Genomic DNA, 19,024 nt, shown 5'->3' on the forward strand with positions numbered 1-19,024 from the left:
TGGATGGATGGATGGATGGATGGATGGATGGACGGACGGACGGACAGATGATTGACGGACGGAGGGATGGATGGATGGATGGATGGATGGATGGACGAACAGACAAACTGTTTTCTTCCGAGCCAAATAAAATAGCAAAATCAGTATAATTTACCTATTTTAGCTTAGTTGAAATGTTTAGCTTAGCTTTAGCTTAGCATGATGTAGCTTATTTTGACGTCTCAGTTTCTTATCTGATTTTATTCGAGTCTCTTCTTTCATCTAGTTGCTCTGGTTTTTAGTTAAAGCTGCTTTTTATTTGATCTCAGCTGGACTTTCTGTCACCTATTAGCCTGATTATTTCTGTTGATTTTAAGTTTAGCTAAGCTAAGTAGCTAAGTGTAGTTTGTGACAGTCGCCTGGAGAAAATATTTCATTGGTTTTCTTTGGTTATGAGTTAATTATTTCACAGTTAGTTTAATTAAACTGCACTTTGTTTAATTATTTTATCTGGACTTAAATTTCCCAAACCTCTCGTGTTTTTCTTAGAGTCTGTTTCAAGCTTAGCTTAGCTTAGCTTAGCTTTTCTTTCATTTGGTTTGTTTGGTTTAGTTTAGTTTGCTCTATATTGGCTAAACTAACTTAAACAAAGCTTGATGTTAGTTTTATTAACCTCTGTTGTTACTTATCAGCATAGCCTTTTATCTCACGTTGCTTTAGTTTAATTAATCTAATCTACATTTATTTTAACATAATTTATTTTATTTTGTTTATAGATGCCTATCTCAAGTTGTTGTAGGTTTTAATTGAAATCTTAATGTATAAGTGAACTTTTACGTATAATTGGACACAAATTGTCTGTTAATAAGCAGAGGTTGTGCTTATTACGAGTATTTTGCCTCCTTCAGTTTAAAGCCTCTTGTGTTTTTTCCGTTGTGTTTTGTAACGTGTCCTTAGCAGCAAAGTGCTGCTGAATGTGTGCAGATGTGCGGCATCTGGACCAGGTGCTAGTGGGCCGCAGAGACGCCTAATCCCCCCGACGACTGGCCTCCTTTTTCCGCTTTCACTCAAACACACTCCAGGTCCAACAATGCCGTCTGCGGCAGCGTTGTCGGATCACCTTAGATGAGCAGGCAGGAAAATAAAACCCACTAATTCTGTTTAAAAAAACAACAACTAGGGTCCACTCACATTTTCTGAGAAAGCCGTGACTAAAGAGCAAAGAATCCGATGATGCCTCTGCAAAGTCATTTCACAAGTTGCGTTGTCTTTGTTTTTAGTTTATCGTGGGATGATTAAGCAGCAGACTGACTGCGCCTCGTTATCCAGAGGGACATTCTGCTCATATTTACGCAGAGAGCAGCGGTAATAATGCGTTTTAACTGCATCAAATAAGAAGCATTCAGATGTGAGCTCCATGTTTTTAATCAGCTTTAGCCCCAGATCTCAGGATCTTTCAACTCTCTGGGTATCTGGGCTAGAAGAGGCATGAATGTGCATGAGTCACTGTTGCTCATTCGAACATTTCCATAAACCATCATGATAATATTATCTGTTGTATGAGAAACGGCAATAAACACCACCAGGCCATTCAAACCACATGGAAATATAAGACTTATTATTCAAAGGAGTAGACGGACGACCACGATACAAACAAAACCTTTTTAGCCCAAATTGCAGATATTATTCCTGAACTCTGCAGCTCACAGAAAGGTGAATAACATTCTGTGTTTATGTGATTTAAAGGAAATTACACCATGATAAATGATTTTAAAATGATTATTTTTTTCCCTGCGCAATTCAACCAACTCATCACAGTCAGGTCAGGATAAAAAACAAAACAAAAACAAAGTGCATAAAGTTAAAGTAAAGCTTGTATAAAGATGATTCTGATCCAGTTCCAGGTTTCATTCTTCTGCAGTTGCATCAGTTGTAGTTAATCTGAATCACCAGAAACAAAAGATGGAGCTCCTTTTAGGATTTTCCTGCCATTTAGACCCTTGGATCCTTCAGCTGAACACAGAAACTGTTCAATAGTATCAGTCAGAAAAAGGGTACAAAAAAAAGCAGAACAACACCTTAACACTTCGGTCACCTGAAGAGGGCAGTGGACAAGACATTTAGAAATATTTTGCAAACTGGAGTAAATAGATTTACCTGAGGCAACATGTGGCAAAAAGACTTAAAGCTGCAGTACGTAACTTTTACAAAACTGTGCTTGTTTCCATATTTGTTAAAACTGTGATCAGACTGCCGTCTCCTCCACCTCCTCTCTGAGCTGTCTGAAGACATGCACAGAAAACAACTGTCAATCAACCTTGTGTACTCGCTGCTAAATGTGCTAATGGCGGAGAAACAACTCACCATTACAGGAAAACTGTTTATCCACCATCATCAGTGATCAAGCTAACTAGCTTTAGCATTTGTGAAAGAGTATGTTGTGGTGAATTAGCTGTAGCTTAGCAGATAGCAGGAGGGGATGGGCAGTGCCACAATCAGGGGTGATTGACAGCGCTAAGACCCGCCTCTTGACTCTGATTGGTTGTTTCTAGTTAGCACTGGGAGAAGACAAGAGAGCTGCAAACTGTGATAACATTGTCTCAACAAAAAATATTTTTTATAAAAGTTACTGCAGCTTTTAAGCTAAAATTTAATATAAAGATGCTTCAAAACATTATTTTCCACATATAATTATACTTGTTAAACTAGATTATTGTAGTTTTTTTTTGTTTTTACATCTTCCACTGTTTGTAATTTAGCTAAATTGCCCGGGATTCGTGCCACATTAAAGGTGGAAAAGGTTTAGAAATCTTTGTTTTACTCCTGGTTCCTGCTGTCTTGCAGCCTCCCCCACCTGATGCCAGACCACATCCAGCAGCTGCACAACCCCCCACCCTTCAACTACGCCGACCCGGCCCTGCAGTACATGAGCCACTGCAGCCCTCGGATCTTAGACAACGTCACGCCCCGGCAGCGGCCCAGATAGCGACACCCGCGGCTTAATAACGGCGACACAAGCACTTTCCCTGACATAGTACCAGATAATAACGCTGGGGGTGAATGTTATTTATATTTACTTGAACACCCAGTTGAATCTGCAAAGCTGAATTATTTTTCATTTTCTGATCAACGGTTTTCAATTTGTCTGACCCAGCAGAAGCCGCCGATGTCTTGGCAGGAAGTGTTGATTAAAAGTAAAACACTGCAGGGCTCTTTATCTTCCAGTTAGTGGCTAGCCAGCAGTAGCATTTGTCAGAGTATCAGGTGTCAGATTCACATAGGATTTTAATCTACGGGGATCATTATTCCAATACACCAGTCCATAAAAAGGTGCTACCGTTTTCTGGAAACCGTTCACGCAAAGTTGAGTTTCAAACTCTTGAGTTATTGTTTGTAGCTAAATTGCATCCTAGTTCATTTTCCATATCAGAGTGTTAGCTGGAAGCTGCACTGCAAGTAAAAAAAACATGTAAATATATTGTAAAATATTAATAAAAAAATGTCCCATTCAAGAAAATGTAACTGTGGAAATCATTTCAAGAACAAACTGCTGATGCAGCGTTGAATTGATGCTGGAAATTAATTCAATATTAATGCTGGGAGAAACGTTTCTTCCTGGAGGCTGATGAGCAGCAAAGAGCTTATGCTTTTATCCTTTCAGCCTTAATTAATAATCTTTAAACATCAAGGCAAACGTAAATAAGTTTGTTCACATTAAATATAAAAGTAATAAAAATGAAGAACTCAAAGATATTTAAATCCAAGGTGTTACGAGGCCTATTAAACAGAAAACTAGTTTATTTATTTCACGCAAAACTTGCACACTAATGTGAAGGTATTCTTAGTTTATGCATGAATTATGCATACCACTACAGTGACCTTCATAATTATTGATATCCTCCTTGTAAAAATGTGTAAAAAGTCTTAAAATAAATTAATCTTTTATTGCAGTAGTATAATCTCAAACTAAAAATGTAATAAAAAGCCGATCAATTATCTGGCATCAACAGTTTGTACATCTCCTCTTCAGTTGACGCCACTTTTGTTGTTTTGTTTTTGTTTTGCTAGGTTTCAGACGTGAGATGATCGTGGAAAAACGTTGATTTCGTCTCAGGTGATGAATTGTTTCAGTGTGGATTTGATGTCCTGGACATTTTTGCTGAAAGACCCATGAAAAACCCACTTTTATCTTTTCCTGGTTGTTTTTATATTGAAAACATCTTGGTAATTACAAAAACAATTCATCATAACATTTCTTAGGAAGATAAAACAGTCCCACAGCATCACAGATTCTCCACTGTACTTTAATGTAAGTAAGAACTGGAGATAAAGATCTGTGGTATAGAGTATTTCTAGCCAAAGAAAAAACAATCTAATCGTAAAATCCTAGTTATATAGAATTTACTTTAACTCCAAAATCCATCAACATATTTGGTATATTTGCTAGATGACTTTCATGATGGCATAACAAAACATAACGTTGCTTGTTTCATGTACTGTTTTTATGGTGTAAAGCAACTTTAAACTGCCTTGTTGCTTAAATACGCTCTACAAATAAACGTTACTTGACCTGAAACCTGCCATGCTTGATTAATGTAGTCTTCTCTCACTCAAGATAAGCTATGGTTAGCTAACCTAACCGTTAGGTAGGCCAGATTCTGATAGCTAACCTAGCTAACGGCCACTTCACAATCTGTTCCGGAAGCACAATCCGTGATTCTCTTTAAATCACAATAATATTTTTACAGTAACTTAGAAAAGAAATAAAAAATACTTTCTCTGGAAGTATTTCTTTAGCACATGCGCTTATTAGATGATGGTACAGATCGTGACAGGCGCTAACCGTTGGCTATGTTAGCTAACCTAAACCGAGCTAGGCGTAGCTAATGGTTAGTTTTTTTATTTTGAAGAAATAACATTACATAGAAGATCTTCAACATAGTGAGGAATATCAGAATGCAATAATATAAAATAACCACAAACTTGCAATCCAAAAAGTAAGATAAAGTAAAAAAAAAAAAAAAGTTAAATAAATGTATAGATAATGGGCACCTTTCAGTCTGTACAAAAATTCTATTAATTAAGTGCCAAAATACATTCAAATACTTATAATGGTCTGTTACAGCTAAAAAATTTTTTAAAGTATAACATGAATCTGCTAATGAGATAAAGTTAAGTTTCTGAAGAAGAGTTATTGTCTTTAAGGCATCACGTTTTTAAGTCAATTTCTTTAAAATCATTGAATGAGGGAGATTTTTTCACTCTATTTACTCTTGTGGACACAATATTTTACTAGATTTACTATACATTTTATCCGAAGAAAAACCTGAATTGTTTTTCTTGTTGTTAGCTAGCAACCGTTAGCTAGGTTGCTAGCTAACGGTTAGCTAAGGTTAGCAAGAACAGATTACTAGCTGACAGTCTGATCAGAATATTCGATTTAAAATGCTCGGCAAGACTTATTTGTGACAACAGCTGCAGATGATAAACTGCTTGTGATGTACACATTTTGTTTGAACTGAGAAAGTATTAGTAGTTACCATAATTTTTTAATCCTCAGCACCACTCTTCAGGTCTGCTCCAGCTCCCTGCAGTTCCTTGTCTGGTCAGCAGGTGTCCCCGCTGAGTCGCTCTCTTGAGGAAGATCAATTAGACTTGTTTATGAGTGGGGTTTCAGCAGAGACGCAGCACTCGCGCAGCCTCCGGCCCCACGAGCAAGCGCACACATCTAACGAGGCACCTGCTCTCTGCAGCCTTGATCTGAAGTGGCCACAGCATGCGGCGAGCCTGCTGACCCCTGCAGAATGAGATCATCCGAGAGGGGCGCGGGCAGCGCGGCGGCCCTGCAGGTCCCTGCCTCTGCAGAGACGGACGCTCCGGCTGAGGTCAAGGACTGGAGAGCTGGATCTATCTTTTCTTTACTGTTGCTTACTAAATTGTGCATTTTGCACACAAGTAGCGCGACCCATCCTCTATTTCTGTTGCTGTAGTTAAAGCTGCAGCTTGTAGCTTTTATACAAAAAAAATGCTATCTTTAGAAAATGGTTAAAACCGTCACCATGACATGACAGATACAGTTAATTTGTGCTGCTATTGACATCTGAAAAAAAGCACAGCTCTCAACCAAAAAACAACCAATCAGAGCCAGGAGGAGGGTCTTAGCGCTGTCAATCAACATTGTGAGATGAGCTAATGGTGGAGAAACAACAAACAGATTATCTGGAGGAAATCGAGCTACTCTGCCTTCTCCCAGTGCCAACTAGAAACAACCAATCAGAGCCAGGAGGAGGGTCTTAGTGATGTCAATCATGCCTGTGTGCGACTGATCCATTACAATACAGCATCTTGTCCTGAAGGCTAAAGCTAGTTAACATGGCAACCGATGACAGCAGAGAAATGTGTTTTTACTGTAATGCACTGCAAAAACACAAAATCTTATCCAGTAATTATGATCTAGTTTCTAGTACAAATATCTTAGTACACTTGGAAAAAGACAAAACTAACTTAGAAGTAACTTTTCAGCAAGTAGCTCGTTTTAAGTCAGTAATTCCTTACTATTAATAAAAAAAGTCCTAGTTTCATTGCGAGTTTATTTCACATTTAACACCACATTTATTCATGTTGTAAGTGAAATAATTTGCCAGTTGAACTAATACTTTTTCATCAATATTTAGAAATTATTGACTTAAAACAAGCTTCCTTGTAAGTTAGTTTTGTCTTATATCAAATGTACCGAGATATTTGCACTAGACACTGGTCCAAAAATTCTTAGTGAGATTTTGTGTTTTTTTTTGTGAGGTGAGTTGTTTCTCCACCGTTAGCACATTTAGCAGCAGGCTTACAAGCTAAACATCCGCCATCATTGGTGGACATGCTACCTAACTAGCCTTAGCATTCAGGACAGGCTCTGTTGACAGAGTGAAGCTGTATCATAGCAGACAGATCATGCGTCATCAGTCTTGCAGGAACAGACCTGATTGACAGCGCTAAGACCCGCCTACTGGCTCTGGTCGGTTGTTTCTAGTTAGCATTGGGAGCTCGAATGTTCCACATATCATCTGTCTCATTCGACATAATTACAATCTCTACAAATCTGTTTTTGTAAAAGTTACATACTGCGACTTTAAGGAGTGTTTGTGTAAACGAGAACGTTTCTGGTGACACCCGTGAGTCCTTTGGTGTTCAGCGAGGATGAAATCACCATCAGATTTCTGGAAGCTTCCTAGAAGCAGCTGAAGGCTGCAGTGTTTGAACTCCTGCTCCTCTCTGACTGCAGCAGACAAGCTGGAGGAAAGCCAATGAGGGGAAGGGAGAGCAGGACAGCGTTGGATGGTTGGAGAGAGCGACGGGAAGAGAGAGAGAGAAGTGAAAAGAGGGAACGCAAAGAGCAACAGCAGGGACTGTTTGTTTTTTCAGACAGAAACAATAGAGACACGTGCAGGTTTAGCAACACTTGATGACTTTCTGGCAGACCCAGCAAACAGAAACACATTTGTTAGAAAGGAATGCTCAGCAGTATATCCATTTCGTCATAACATGATTGGAAGGGGCTGGGAACTGCAGCAGACGAAAATCCTCTTTTCTGATTTAAAGCCATTAATCTTTTCTTAATTTTGGAATTCAAGTTATTTTCTCAGGGACAGGTAGGCCAGCCACATCCTGCTGTCGGACTCTGTGTGGCTAATGGTCTTACTGCACGCTGTAAAAAAAAGCCATCCTGCTGACTGGGTACGATTTGCTGCAGGTCATAAAATTTTTTCATTGGCCAGGAAGTAATGCTGCTTGTTCTGAACTCCTGTCATTATCTGGTCAGAGGCTGAGTCAGGAAATAAGTATTAAAACACTTTGTTTTCGTGCTGTACACAACCTAATCTGCGCATAAGCACAAACATTCAGTTGTGAAATAAAGTGGAACGCCACAGGGAATGACTATTGTACATGTTTACGGAAGTTTGTTCAGTTCATAGTCCACGTAAGTCCGAACACCGGAAGTGATAGCGGTCCCATGGCTTCGAGACCAACAAAAATAAAATATGTAGAAACTCTTGACCAATGTGCGAGAGAAAGATACATAAACAAAATGGCTGCTGCAAGAGACAGAGAAGGAAAATACGTCAGAAAAGCAGCCTCCGATCGCATACTACGATATAATTCACTACCTAGTGAATATGAATATTACAACATGAAGGAGCTTCACCTGAAATCCATGTACGCATCCAATCCAATGTTTAAACGGGTTTGTAAACTATTTACGTGAATAGCACGTGTCTGGTGATTGGCAAAGTAAGTACGTGTAGCAACAAACACGTACGTAAGCTGTCCATTTTTAGCTAGCAGATTAAAGCTACATTAGCTAAGGTAATTGTGCTAATTCGGCAGTAAGTACTACAGCAAATACCACTAATTTATCCTAGTATTACATAGAGGTGGGAAGAGGACTCAGAAATTGTGATCAAGTAATAGTTGTGATGTACTTATATTGTTTATAAGTTATGTAAGAACAAGGCAAGATTTAGTTATAAGCTTGTGGCTTGTTCATTGTTGTCATAGCAACTCCATAGCAACTGCCTGCTAAGATGGCTGTCGGTTAGAAAGTTCACGGAAGTGTGAAGTCACATGAAAGCTATGTACATTTTATATGAAGGAAACCTGAAGACACCCATTACATCTAATCGGTCAGTTTGAAAACAATGTTTTCAAATCTCTAAGGATTTTGGGAATTTTTTATCCACTTTTATTCTCAGCTGTTCTCACTGTAGCTGGATTCAAGCTGTCTGACTGCCTGGGCTAAGACTCTGCCACTGTCCTGCAACTTCTGGATGCATCCCTGCCCCAACACACCTGAGCCAGATGAATGGTTAATGACCAGGTCTTTGCAGAACTTGCTAACAAGCCAAGGAGGTAAATCAGCCTTTTAGTTCAGGTGTGTTGGAGCAGGAAGGCATCCAAAATGTTGCTGGAGAGTGAAACTCGGAGACTAGATTTGCCTTTATCTGAATAAAAAAGAGATTTTCCTTGGCTTTCTTTGAGATTATCCATCCATCCATCCATCCATCCATCCATCCATCCATCCATCCATCCATCCATCCATCCATCCATCCATCCATCCATCCATCCATCCATCCATCCATCCACCAGTTGTAGCAGCATGATGCTTCCACCACCAAACTTCACTGTTGGTATATTGTTTTGTGGTTAGTGTGCAGTGCAATTTTTATCCCACGCTTGTATAACCTAACTATATTCTCTCGGTATTTAATTGGTTCATCCAGATATTCTTTTCCTCCAGGGCTTTAAACATGTTCTAACATGCTTTTCCTTCAGCAGTGGAGTCTTGTGCAATGAGTGCCATTGTGTTGGCTCGACTGCGATGACTCTGCGTTTTCATGGAATAAACTATTCCAGGTATCTGCAGGGGAAGAATTTCTTGACTTCTCTGTCAGAAGGTTTGAGAGAAACACCTGTTAATGATTGGTTTATGTTGCAATAATGCTGTTTTTTGTCTTCTAAATCAATACTCAATATTGTTTAAAAACAAATATGTAGTAAATCTGTGATTAATGACATTGTTATTAATCACAGATTAATAACAATCTGTGTTATTAATCTGTTGTAGCGAATATTTATGTTTTCTTCACTGACATTACACTTTACTACAGACTTTACATTTACAGAGCAAATTGTTTTGATTCCTTCCTCAGCAGGGATTACCTTGGTTCATCTCACCACCCTGATTAGAAGCATATTTACTGGAAAAAGCAATGACGTGTTCAATACCTATTTTTATGTGGATGAGCACAGCTCCTCCCCCTCAGATCAATCAAACACGCCCTGGAAAGCAAACACATGCAGGGCTAGGACTCCATGTGCGCTCTGAAACAATGCAAAGGTCTTTTCACTTCTAGCCTGACATGCTCAGGAAAACAGGCAGCAGCCATTGTCTCCCGTGAAAACCGATCCCGTCACCAGGCAGGTGCATTACAAACCCCTCATTCATTAGTAACGCTGACTCTGTATTTCAGTTACACAGGAAAACGTCTTCTCATATTTGTCACCAGGACTTAACCTTCCCAGGCAAACACAAACATTTACGTTTTTGATTTGCTTTTGCTTGTAATCTTCTTTATTTCCATCTGAAATAGTTGGATTAGCATCACAACATCCATATTCTGTTCCAGGCTGCAGAAAATTACCTAACCTTTGAATTTCCTGAGAAGGAAACAATGCCAGTTATGGGAATTATTGCTTCCCACTGTTGCCAAGTGCTTGCTAAGAAGGAGGAATTGCTGGGAAGTTAAGTTACTCGATGCTGGCGTTTCGGCTTACTTACACTGCAAAAACACAAACGTTTACCAAGTAAATTAGGTCTATTACAGTACACTTGAAATAAGACAAAACTAATTTATAAATTGGGGATTGCAGAGGTGAATTAGTTTATGCTATAATCTGGTGTAACGCATCAAATGATGATATTTATGCTTGAGTTGTACATTGTCCTCTTTAAACAAAGTTTATTACAACTAGATAACTTTTTAGCAAGATAAAGGAGTTTGTTTTAAGTCAATAATTCCTTAATATTGATTTAAAAAAGCAGATTATTTCCCTTATAACAAGGGAAAAATGTCTTATTATGGGTGAAAAAATCTGCCAATGGAACTAGTAATTTCTCATCAATATAAATGAATTGTTGACTGTTAATAAGCTCCTATATATTGCTGAAAAGTTACTTGTAAGTAAACTTTTGTCTTATTTCAAGTGTACTAAAATATTTGCACTAGAAACTAAACCAAGAACATTTGGTAAAATGTTGTGTTACTATTTATATTTTGAGTTTGACTGCATTTCATAATAACTGGGATTGAATTGGAACACATCTGAATGTGGCTGGTTTGATTTTATTATAAATTTCTGCCTTCAGATAATATATTTTTTTAGTGAATTGACACTGGTTAGAAGAAAAGGAAATGAAAAGTGGAAATCCAGGAAGTAACCTCAACCTTGCCTCTGCTAAGCTAAAGCGACCTTTGAACCCTGCGGCACAGAAATTAAAGCTGGTGATTGTAAATGTGGTGTGGGCTCGGCGCCGCCTGATAAGCATGTATGATGTGGGACAGCTAATATTCACAGAGCTGATAAGGAGGAAATAGAGTCAGCAGAGATGTACACGAATCAATGCAAGAATAAATTATTACATTGGCATCAAAATTACACCCAACATTAATAATACAAATACTACAGCGTAATAAATGCTGTACTGGATGTTACATCATACATATTGGGTTGGGGTTTTATTGACAATTATGTAATGACTCATAGGTTTCCCTTTGGACCAGTTTCTATTGACCTTGATGGTAAAACACCGTCTTCCAAATTCAAAGACGTAACAAGTTTTTTTAAAAACCAGGATCTAAAAATATTTAAATCTTTGAAAACAAAGTTTCTGTTTTTATTTGGTTGAATGGGGGAACTAAATGACTGAAGTTTGGTTTTCAAGAACATGCAGATTTGAGTTTAGCTTCTATGCACCACAAATCTGGAACAAACTTCCAGAAAACTGCAAAACAGCTGAAACGCTGAGTTCCTTTCAATATAGACTAAAAACGCACTTGTTTAGAGTTACTTTTGAACCATAATTAATGAAACATTGACCAATATATTTGATGTTGACACTTGACAAATGTCCTGCTAATTGGTTTATTGTGTGACGTCTTCTAGAACTTTGTATGTTTGGGCTTTTATGATGTTTGAACTACTTTGTTATTAAAATGCAAGGCAATCAAATAAACTTGATTGGTTGAGTTAATACGATATCAAAATGAACCAATTGGGAACATCAATATGGGAAAGGACATAAGACAATTTTCACCTGTTTGAAAGACTAGAACCAAGAGGGAAGCATGCAAATTCAGCCCAAACTCAGATTGTGGAACAGTCAGAGAAATATTAAATGACGTGAACATGTTTGAATTTCTTAGAAAGGTTCAATCAAGTTTATCTGTATAACACATTTCAGTAACAAGGAGGTTCAAAGTGCCTTACATCATAAAAACACTAAAATAAAGTCAAAAAAACATCATGCAGTCACCAGTTGAGAAACCAGTAACAAACATAACATTTTGTCGAGTGCCAAATTATCAATACGCATCAAACATGTTGGCCAATATTCCAGTGATTATTGGTCTACAGCAACTCTAAACAGGTTTGGTTTTAGCCCTGATTTAAAGAAACTCAAGTTTGTTCCAGATTTGTAGTGCATAGAAGCTGGACATGAAGAAGGACAATTTTTATCTAAAGACAAACAGCAGGACAACTTGGATTTGACTAGACCATAAAAACACCAACGTACTTTGGTCAAATAAGAGCAAACGCTTCATACCAACTGTCAAACAGTGGTGAGGGGTTGTGATCTGGGGTTGTTTTACAGTCCACAAAGGACCACAAACCACCCAGTGTGGGTTTTCTAAGGCTAAATGGTTTTTAAAAAAAAATCAAAGCGTAATAGTCTAGTCAAAGTCCTGATCTAATTGAAATGGTCAACGTTGGACCAAAATTCCTCCTCTACAATGTGATTGACAGAAATATGTGGATTAAGTGTTGTATATTATGAAACTTTGCCTGTATTTTAGTGTTTCTGGGGTATTTTCAGGGGTCTAAAGGTGAATTCACACACCTCCAGGTACAGTCATTTGCACATGCAACAGCTTATCTGGTCCTTGTGACAGATTTAGGCTTTTGTGCCGCCACCTCAGGAATTACATAATTTATATACTGACATAAATCCCTGCAGCACCAAAACAAATGTAAAAGAAAACAGGAATTTAATTTGCTCCAGATTTTGGCAGAACCACTTTGGATGGAAAGTCAGTTTTCATATCTGTGTCTAAACTATGAGCTTTCCACATATTCTGCACCTTGTATTTGATTAAAAATAACTTTATGTCCTTCTGCATCCTTCTGGATATCAGATCCCATCCACATGGAGCAGCACAATTAGGCCCAGAAATCTGCTGCAACCCCTGTTAAAAGTTGCAATTACTCATAAAAAATAATGCACAACACAAGCAATCAAAAACAGCTCTGGCACTACACAAGTTTTGAAGTGATTAAAAAAGTTTTTTCTGAACTCTGTCAGTAACTTTACAAAGACATTATAAACACAAACACGATACAAATATAGCAAATATATTTAGAAAGCTAAAATAGATGGCAATTAAAAGTGGAAAAAGAAAGCTACTGGTGGCTAAAAACAGGAAAATCTTCCTGAGGCTGGAAAACTATGCAACAAGCTTGTCTGGTGCGCCTCTATGGCACTGACTGGATGTCTGTGGACTAGATGCAGCGGCAGCGCAGACCATGGGAGTGACGCATTGCAGGTACAAACGGACCAATCAGAGAGCGCGATTTCTTTCCGCTACGTTTTGTGCCTAACCACTTAGTAGCAGAAAGTATTCATGCGCTGATATTTAGTGCATCGCTGAAACGCGCGGTGACGTCGGGTATCTACATAATCGCTTCTCCAGAAACAGTACTTTTATAGTTAAGGTGTATTTTCATTTACCTGTGTATAAAACGCCGTTGTAAAATGCGATTTTCTAATAATGGAGCAACTGAAGATAGAGGAAGTTGGCGGAGTGATACCGAAGAGAAGGAGGGGTTTAGGACAGCCGGTTAAAGGCGAGTCCAGTAGTCTCCCTCTCAGTGTGCTCGCAGGGCTGCTCGGTTCTAGTGACAGCGGGTTGCGGAGATTCTTTTAGGGGTTTTTTTTTAAAGCGGAATTTGTGGTGAAGTCGCTGCTGCACCTACGCTGAGATGGTAAGAACAATTACTTAATGCATTTAATTTTGGTTGTAGCACTTAATGTAACGTTTACACAGCGTTATTAAGCTGAAACATAGCGTTATTACTGTATTTATTTTTCACTTTAACGCATCTTCCTTATAACAGGCGTGCAGTGCTGTCAAATAATTAGTTGAATGTAACTATTTTTATAAGCCGATCCGTTGGTTAAAACGCAAGATTGCAATGTTTGAGCATCATGGGCGTTGTTTGCTTCTCAATGCTGCTTAAGTCTAAACTCTCAAACACTCATATTGTTCGATTTAATGACTAAGAAAAAAAAAAAAAACATCCGCACTTCTGCTTATATTCCGTCTCCTTTTACATGAATTGAGTATTTTATTTCGTCGTTTGAGGCAGATCTGTGGCTCAGCCGGCACATAACGGTTGCTAGCCAGTCGTAGCTCTTCCGAGCTAGCATTTACCGCCAAATTATTACCCGTTTATTGTCTGCCGTGAATGAATGGTGGAAGCGCCTCCAACATCTGGGGTAATGTGCCGAGCAACGTTTCCCATTAGTGCCGCTTCCTGTTATATAATTATCGAAAAGAATGAAGGGGGGGAACTGCTTCCCTTTTGAGCAGGTTTTTTTTTGTTACAGCAGCCTGCGCAGCAAGCTACACCCACCATCTTTAGAGCTTTATGGGATGTTATTAGCATCACTATGATTTTATAATGTTGAACTGCAGTTTAACTCTGCATGGCTCTTAAATTAAGAGCTAATAACTAGATTTAATCGGTCCTGATTAAAATCTAAATTGATTAGTGATCAGTGTTGAGGAAGAGCTAATTAATGTCCTATAAATGCATTGAAACAGCCTCTTTGTTCATCTTGACTAAACTTTTTATTATTTGGTCTGGTTGTGATTTTTACCTGTGTTGGTAATGCATAATTCAGATATCGGTCCAACCTAGTGCTGTCCAACTACCCCAAAAGCGTTTTAAATGCATTTTTAACATATTAAAAGTTTTAAATGGGAGAAAAACCCGCCTCCTTTTCAAAAAATACAGGAATCTTCCATTTAAACTGCATATTTAGACATGCTGGCTATTGCATAATATAATTTGGGTCATCTCTTGTGGCATTTAAAGTAATACTGTTAGTTTTGTTTCTAAATGCATAATAAAGGCTTCACTAATCTAAGTAATTTAGATTTTCTCTGAAGTTGCAGATCCTGGAAGCTAAAAAAGCGTTTTGTGTTTCTGGTTCAGCCTGGTTGAGATTGTGTTAATGGTTTCATTTCTGTTTTTCTAGGCTGACCAACTTACAGAAGAGCAAATTGCTGGTAAGACATGGCCTCATTGATCTCCCTTCCTTCCTCATAACCGGCTACAACGGCCTCCATTAAGGACTTGTCGTCTCGTGCGGTGGATTTACACTTTTACCTTTTAAGGCATTCCACAAGGCAGCGTGCCGGTCATAAAACTGGAATGAAAGAAACTGCTGTTACTTGCTGCCAGTGGATTGCTCAAGGACTCCCTTGCTGAGAACTTTGCATTTTCATGGCTGCTGCGTTGTATATGATGTAATCTGGAGGAGGTGTTGTCACTCGGCTTTACATGCCGAGTACTTTACCCTGGGCGTGTGTGTTGGCCTTTATGAACGCAGCATTTAGGGTTTATTGTATGTGTGATATGCTGACCTGGGACTTGGATGTTCTGCTTGCATTTATTCATTGAGTCATGGTTATAATTTTAGTGATCCGCTTTCTCTATTGGATGGATTGCATAAAATTTTGCAGTGTTAGTTGTTGTATCCAGCAGCAATACTTTGAAGCTCTGTTATCAGTAAACATGATTTTATTGTTGTGCTTATAGTTTCTGACTCCTGCCTTTTATTTCCCGTTGGCCTCATCTTTACGTGTGTCATTGTTTCTCGTCCCTCATGTCTCGGTACCGTTGGTGACATCCTGGCGGTACCCTGATGCTGGGTCTCGTGGTTGTTTTAACCAGAAACTCCTCCAGTTGGAGGTGTAAACATCACCGCCTGGACGGTCCGCTCACGACTTGACCCCATAGCGTTCACAATCACTGCTGCTGAAAGGATTCCCTCACCCAAGGTGTTTCCTTTCCTGTCACCAGAGTTCAAGGAGGCCTTCTCGCTCTTCGACAAGGATGGAGACGGCACCATCACCACTAAAGAGCTGGGCACCGTCATGCGCTCTCTGGGCCAGAACCCCACGGAGGCCGAGCTGCAGGACATGATCAACGAAGTCGACGCAGACGGTGACAATCGCTGTTTTTCTTAAAAACAAAGTTTCCAACTCTTATCAGCTGTTCCCGTAACTCTTCTGTTTTCTGTCTGCGGATCAGGAAACGGAACGATAGACTTCCCAGAATTCCTCACCATGATGGCCAGGAAGATGAAGGACACAGACAGCGAGGAGGAGATCCGAGAAGCATTCCGTGTCTTTGATAAGGTTTGTGTTTGGAGCCCATTTTCATGTAATATAATGCAAGTTTACCCTAATTTCACTCTGTAACTGGAAGACATTTTAAATATGCAACATAAAACAACAACAACAAAATTAGTTATGAAGTCTCTTAGCAAAATTATCCTTAAAAAAAAAAAAGCTTGTTGAGACCAGACTGAAGTCTTTTATCATCCAGTTCCTGGCATAAAGGGAAGCGATAAGTCATGAAAATGGAAATGATTTTTGTTTTGATTAATTGTGACAGGCCTAGTTGATTAAAAAAACAAAACAAAACAGAGTAAGTTTCTACCTGACCTGATTTCCAGGATGGAAACGGCTACATCAGTGCTGCTGAGCTGCGCCACGTGATGACGAACCTGGGAGAGAAGCTAACCGACGAGGAAGTGGACGAGATGATCAGAGAAGCAGACATCGATGGAGACGGTCAGGTCAACTATGAAGGTTGGTAGTTAGAATCCCAATCAACCTTTTAGTGTCTTCCAGTGAAACGGGATGACGAGCTACAACTCTCCTCTTCCTCCCGCAGAGTTCGTACAAATGATGACGGCGAAGTGAAGGCCTTGTACAGATTTCTATATAAATTTGCCTTTTTTTCTTTGTGTAATTTATCTGTAAAATCTTAATAGCCCCCATTCGTCCCTGCCCCCTACTGCTGTCCAAAGGAACTGCATGTAAACTGCATAGGCTCTTGTCCCCATGTCCCTTTCTTTTGCTGTCATGGTGTTTTGGAGTGACGGAATGGCGCCCCCTGGAGGTGTCTGGGAGCTGGAGAACTTAGGATCTTCTGTCAAGTGAGCTCGGGGCCCCTCCATACCTGGCGACGTTGGAAACCTGTCACCTGGTTGTCGCTTGGCAACACTGTTGGCATGGAAGCAATGTAGAGGAGTCTAAACTCTGCATGGACTATGGACAAAGTATATAAGGAAATCTCTCAGCATTGCACTACTGCAAAAAAACGACACGGGTGTATCTCCTTGGTACTCGTACAAACTCTTTTGTATCTGCTGTTCTATATTGGAAAATGACTAATCTTAACATGCTTTTTAATGTTTTACTCACTACTTTTACTTTCCTTTCTTTTATTTTTCTTTATGTATGGCCACTGGTCATGCCTCAAACAATCCATTCCAAGTTGTATATTTTTGTTTTCCAATAAAAAATACAATCTACCCATATTTGAAACCTGTCTTGTTTTTGCGGTTTAAAAATGAAACATTGAGTTTGTTTACCCTGTAATTGCTGTTTTTGTATGAGGACAGAACACTCCAATTTATAAGATTTTACTTTATTTTTTTTTCTTTTATAAAATGTTTAAACCCTCCCCTGTTGATCTAAAAAGCACTTAGGAGCATCAGCCAATGCCTCTTAATGTATTGAGCTCAAATTGGATTTGTTTAGAAATTTTAGGACCTGATGTACACTTGGTGCAAACTGGTGTGGTCATCAGTCCGCCAGCCGAGTCCCTGCTCCTCCTGGTACTGTCAAAGATGGCCGCCTTATGTCCATCTTGACCGTTGACCCGGTTTGAGGTGCGGGTGAGGAGTGCACATCAGAAAACAATGTAAATAGAGCTGTTCCTGTTGGCTTTCTTTTTTTTTCTTCTGAGTTTGTTACAGTAGCTTGCAGAGATACTGAAGTTGTTTGATGAAATAAAGCTCTATTGTAGACCTCTCTTCTGTCTGTTTTTTTTTATTTCAGCCTTATTTTTATTCAGCTTTATGTATCTAAAATAATTTGTGTGCATAGATTTTTTTTACATATTTGAAACTCACCATGTCTTCAGTTTGGTATGAAAAATCCAAGCTCTGTCTTCTCCTGGCGCTATCTAGAAGCAACCAATCAGAACCAGGAGGCGGGGCTGTCACGCATTGTCACAGCTAGCATAGCCTATTTGATTTATTACCTCCCAGGAAAGTTTCCTCTGAAGCCCCAAATATTACTTTGATGAACAAAACATCGCAAAACTGTAACCAGGAAGAGAGCACAGTCTGAGAACAATTTTCCCTCTCAACCCAAAGTAAAAACTTTCCCGGACAGGAAAGTTTGTTCAGAGGAGGAGAAAACTTCCCCAGAGTTATTTTTGAGCAGGGTATCAGCGGTTGGTGACCTAACAACCTTCGCTGTGTGTTTCATCAATGGCAGGTGTTGTCCTGGCTAAAACGACATCACTAAACTGTTTGTTGCCAGCAAATATGATGGTTCCTCCTGCCACTGCTGCTCGTCCTGTCCCTATTGCCACTGCCACTTGTTCTGCCCCTCCTGCCACTTCTGCTTGTCTTAACCCTTTGGTCACTGATGCTCGTCCTGCCACTGCCACTCGCTCTGCCCATTCCGCCACTGCTGCTCGTCCTGTCCCTATTGCCACTGCCACTTNCTGCCACTCGCTCTGCCCATTCCGCCACTGCTGCTCGTCCTGTCCCTATTGCCACTGCCACTTTTTCTGCACCTCCTGCCAAAGCCGTTTGTCTTGCCTCTGCTGCTTGTCCTGCCACTAACGCTCATCCCACCAGCTGCTATCACTCGTCCTGTCCCTCCTGCCAAAGCTGTTTGTCCTGTCCCTTTTGCCACTGCCACCTTTTCTGCCCCTCCTGCCACTGCTGCTTGTCCTACCACTGCCACTCGTTCTGCCCCTCTTGCCACTGCTGCTAATCCTGTCCCTATTGCCACTGCCACTCGTTCTGCCCCTCTTGCCACTGCTGCTAATCCTGTCCCTATTGCCACTGCCACTCGTTCTGCCCCTCTTGCCACTGCTGCTAATACTGTCCCTATTGCCA

The 19,024-nt window shown here is 39.7% G+C and overlaps 2 protein-coding genes and 1 long non-coding RNA gene across 7 annotated transcripts in view; 2 read left to right on the plus strand and 1 right to left on the minus strand.

Annotated features, from left to right (window-relative positions):
- LOC103477334 (mucin-4) overlaps nt 1-4,551 on the plus strand; it is a 38,007-nt gene extending 33,456 nt beyond the window's left edge. For all 3 annotated transcript variants that reach the window (XM_017309106.1, XM_017309103.1, XM_017309105.1), the window contains one exon: nt 2,824-4,551. In XM_017309106.1, the coding sequence (XP_017164595.1) occupies nt 2,824-2,965 (142 nt within the window). In that variant the 3' untranslated portion in view covers nt 2,966-4,551. The remainder of the gene's footprint in view (nt 1-2,823) is intronic.
- The window catches only part of LOC103477333 (uncharacterized), a 17,588-nt gene extending 11,813 nt beyond the window's left edge, over nt 1-5,775 (minus strand). For all 3 annotated transcript variants that reach the window (XR_535627.2, XR_001777373.1, XR_001777374.1), the window contains exon 1: nt 5,520-5,775. This is a non-coding gene — a long non-coding RNA (uncharacterized LOC103477333). The remainder of the gene's footprint in view (nt 1-5,519) is intronic.
- Nucleotides 5,776-13,672: 7,897 nt separating this feature from the next.
- Nucleotides 13,673-17,017, plus strand: calm2a (calmodulin 2a (phosphorylase kinase, delta)). Its single transcript, XM_008430397.2, has 6 exons — nt 13,673-13,791; nt 15,071-15,101; nt 15,898-16,041; nt 16,129-16,235; nt 16,556-16,691; nt 16,777-17,017. Exons 1-6 carry the CDS (start codon nt 13,789-13,791, stop codon nt 16,803-16,805), a joined length of 450 nt encoding a protein of 149 aa, XP_008428619.1. The 5' UTR covers nt 13,673-13,788; the 3' UTR covers nt 16,806-17,017.
- The last annotated feature ends 2,007 nt before the right edge of the window (nt 17,018-19,024 follow it).

This window comes from Poecilia reticulata, linkage group LG15 (genome assembly GCF_000633615.1).
Source record: "Poecilia reticulata strain Guanapo linkage group LG15, Guppy_female_1.0+MT, whole genome shotgun sequence".
Lineage (NCBI taxonomy): Eukaryota > Metazoa > Chordata > Actinopteri > Cyprinodontiformes > Poeciliidae > Poecilia > Poecilia reticulata.